The following is a 3,266-nucleotide window of genomic DNA, read 5'->3' on the forward strand; positions in this document are numbered from 1 at the left end:
TTGAATAAGACGTTTAATGGAGGGTCTCGTGTTTGAGGAGAGCCACACTTGGGGCACGTTAAAGATCCCACCATACTTATCGAAAAGAGTAGGGGTCCTTCCCGGTGTGAGTGGTTTTACACCTACAGTACCATGGCCGCACCTGGGGCAATAACTGGTGTATTGAGGTCACCTGAGTCCAGACACTTGCCATTTAGCCCCGCCTATTGTAAGCTCAAAATTCTGTTGAATCATTATCATCTGGCTGCGAAGAGAGAGTAGTCGGCCCACCCAATAACAATAACCAATAACAATAACAATTTCAACGACTATTTGCCGGCATCTCGTACAGGACATCTTCTGTTTTCATGTATAGGCCACCGTCTGGCCCCACATTATCATCATGACGGGGAGGGGAGGGGCAGTGAGGGCCATTTTCAGGAGGAGACTTTCTGGGTGGAGCCCAACGACTGTTTGCCGGCATCTCGTACAGGACATCTTCTGGCTTCATGTATAGGGCACCTGGCCCCACATTATCATCATGACGCGGAGGGGAGGGGCAGTGAGGGCCCTTTTCAGGAAGTGGCTTTCTGGGTGGAGCACTACTGCTATTTGCCGGCATCTCGTACAGGACATCTTCTGGCTTTATGTATAGGGCACCTGGCCCCACATTATCATCATGAGGGGTAGGGGAGGGGCAGTGAGGGCCATTTTCAGGATGGAACTTTCTGGGTGGAGCGAAGGACACGGCTTTGATTGGCTTCCCTGTACCTGTACTTTCATGTTTGGAGGGGTTTGGTGGTGTGTCCGCATCTACATAGTAGTGAGTCTGCGAGACACCTCTAATGTGCGGTAGATGTTTGGTACCAAACTGGCCCTGTGCTGTCTGATTATGACCTCTTGTCATGACAGTAGCTGTGGCGTTAGTGTTACTCAAGGCAATGTTGGAAGTTGGGTCTGAAGAAGCGTATGCCAGAGGATTCTCGGTCCTCCATTTGCGCCAGATTGCGCCAACAATCGCAACAACGACTAGCGTGGCAGCTACCGAACCACAGACAGAGGCAATGAGAACAGGAAGGGAGACACTGGGAGCAGATTCATTAGAAATTAACTTGCTTTTTGGCTTGTCCAAAGTGGTTGAGGGCATTGATGGACTTGTTTTTCCCATACAACCTACTGTTGAGCGCATTGCTGTTACATTGTAACAGTTCTTAGATGTTACTTGGGTGTCAAAATGGGTACTGAAGTTGCTTTCTGGTTTCTCTGAAGTGGTTGCAATGAGTGCTGCACTTGTGTTTTCTACATGTCCTACTGTTGAGCGCATTGTTGCACCATTATGACGGTCGTTAGGGGTTACCTGGGTATTGACATGGGAACTGCTGCTTTTTGGTTTATCTGGAGTTGTTCCAAGGGGTGTAGTTATCACCACTCTTATTTTGCCTGCAGGACCTACCTTTGATCGAGCTGTTGTGACATTGCAACAATTGTTAGAGCTTACTTGGATGCTAAGAGGCAGAGTGGCCATGTTCGGTTCTTCACAAATCAGTTCTTTAGGATTGACATCTGTAAGCTTTTGTCCCCGGAATTTGGCGGGTTGGGCACAGATTATCTGGTCTTTAAACGAAGGAAATTTTAGCCTGAAAGGAACCATCCTACAGTCACACAGCCAAGGGTTACCGTCAAGTTTTACGACAGGAATAGATGTGAACAAGCCATCTAAAGGGGGACGTGCAGACATCTTGTTTGACCTCAGGTCCAAAATGAGGAGCTTTGTCGGATATGCAAATGCACCAGGCTGAATCATTGTTATCTGGTTGTTGGAAATGTACAATCGTTGTAGCAGGGGTAGGTTTGCAAATGTACCAGGCTGAATCACTTTTATACGGTTGTATGCTAAGTCCAACTCTCGGGTCCGAGGTATACTTGCAAATTGACCGATTGCAATTAGTTTTATTTTGTTTTGAGCCAAGAACAACTTTTCTAGTCGGGGTAGGTTTTCAAATATACCATACTGAATATATGAAATACGGTTGTAAGACAGGTCTAGCAGACGTAGTTGGGGTAGGTTTGCAAATGTACCTGCCTGAATATTTCTTATCTGGTTGTTGGACAGATACAATATTTCTAGCCGGGGTAGTTTTGCAAATGTACCAGACTGAATATTTGTTATCCGGTTGTTCCTCAGGTTCAAGTAATGTAGCTGGGGTAAATTTGAAAATGTACCTGCCTGAATATTTCTTATCTGGTTGTTGGACAGATACAATCTTTCTAGCCGGGGTAGGTTTGCAAATGTACCAGACTGAATATTTGTTATCCGGTTGTAGGACAGGTCTAACAGACGTAGCCGGGGTAGATTTGAAAATGCGCCGGCCTGAATATTTGTTATCCTGTTACCTCCTAAATATAACTTGTCCGTGGATCTTGGGAGGTTCTTAGGGATGTCGATGAGGCCCTGGTTACGGCATTCGCAGCGTGCTGAAAATGGCTCACAGCTGCAGCCGGCTTCTGGCATGTTGGGCTCCTTCAGGATGATGAGAAGGAACATCAGCAGGTGTCGCAGCTTTCTTCCCATAGTGTCTGGCAACCTGAGCAAAAATTGAGAAAATCAAAAATCCCATGTATTAATTTCCAAATATGTCTGATTATTCTGTTTTTCTAAAATGATATTTTTAAAAGTCGGAATGACCTGTTTGATATTTCATGCTGATTGCTTTTTCTCCCTCTTATAGGACTGGTTTTTATTTTACTATACAATACCGTAGGTATTTTATGGACTGAAATTTTGTTGTGGTTACGTCTCTTCTTCTTCTTCTTCTTCTTTTTCTCCTGGCATATATTCAAATGGACTCATCCCCATCGTTTCTGGACCAAACGACCTGAAATTTGGCACAAGGGTAGAGTGGGCCAATACTCCCAGACGAATCTTTTATAAATGCCTTTAAAAGAAAGTTTTAGTTTTTGGGCCATGTTCAGACCAAAACTGTATAATTTTCTCCGATGACCTTGTATTACCTGAATGACACAAAATTTTGTATAGGTGTGTATGGGATATTTATTCAAGGGAGCCAGAAATCCGACATACTTTTGCTGCCAAACACGTAAATGTTTTAGTTGCAACCAACGTTTTAGTATGACTATATTTCGTAAAGTGTCAGCAATTTTTTTCATTCTAAAAGAATCCTCGAATTCTTAAACAATCCGTTTGCCATGGAAATTTTTGCAATGCGTGCTAGAATCTTTGCTTTAAGATAAGTACTGCTCTTGAATTGAGTAAATAAGCACAAAAA

At 44.0% G+C, this 3,266-nt stretch overlaps 1 protein-coding gene across 1 annotated transcript; it reads right to left on the bottom strand.

Annotated features, from left to right (window-relative positions):
• Positions 1–193: 193 nt before the first annotated feature.
• Positions 194–2,491, bottom strand: LOC118415635 (protein phosphatase 1 regulatory subunit 29-like). The gene is made up of 2 exons (XM_035820343.1): positions 2,374–2,491; positions 194–1,959 (listed from the first exon to the last, which is right to left on the bottom strand). Exons 1-2 carry the CDS (start codon positions 2,489–2,491, stop codon positions 302–304), a joined length of 1,776 nt encoding a protein of 591 aa, XP_035676236.1. The 3' UTR covers positions 194–301.
• Between the last annotated feature and the right edge of the window lie 775 nt (positions 2,492–3,266).

Source organism: Branchiostoma floridae, chromosome 5 (assembly GCF_000003815.2).
Source record: "Branchiostoma floridae strain S238N-H82 chromosome 5, Bfl_VNyyK, whole genome shotgun sequence".
Classification (NCBI taxonomy): domain Eukaryota; kingdom Metazoa; phylum Chordata; class Leptocardii; order Amphioxiformes; family Branchiostomatidae; genus Branchiostoma; species Branchiostoma floridae.

Excerpts from the sequence above, each read along its gene's own strand:
- LOC118415635 (XM_035820343.1), bottom strand. The coding sequence starts at position 2,491 with ATGCCAGAAGCCGGCTGCAGCTGTGAGCCATTTTCAGCACGCTGCGAA. Across the intron at positions 1,960-2,373 it reads GGACAAGTTATATTTAGGAG|AAAAGTTGTTCTTGGCTCAA; the intron begins GTAACAGGATAA and ends TACCCCGACTAG.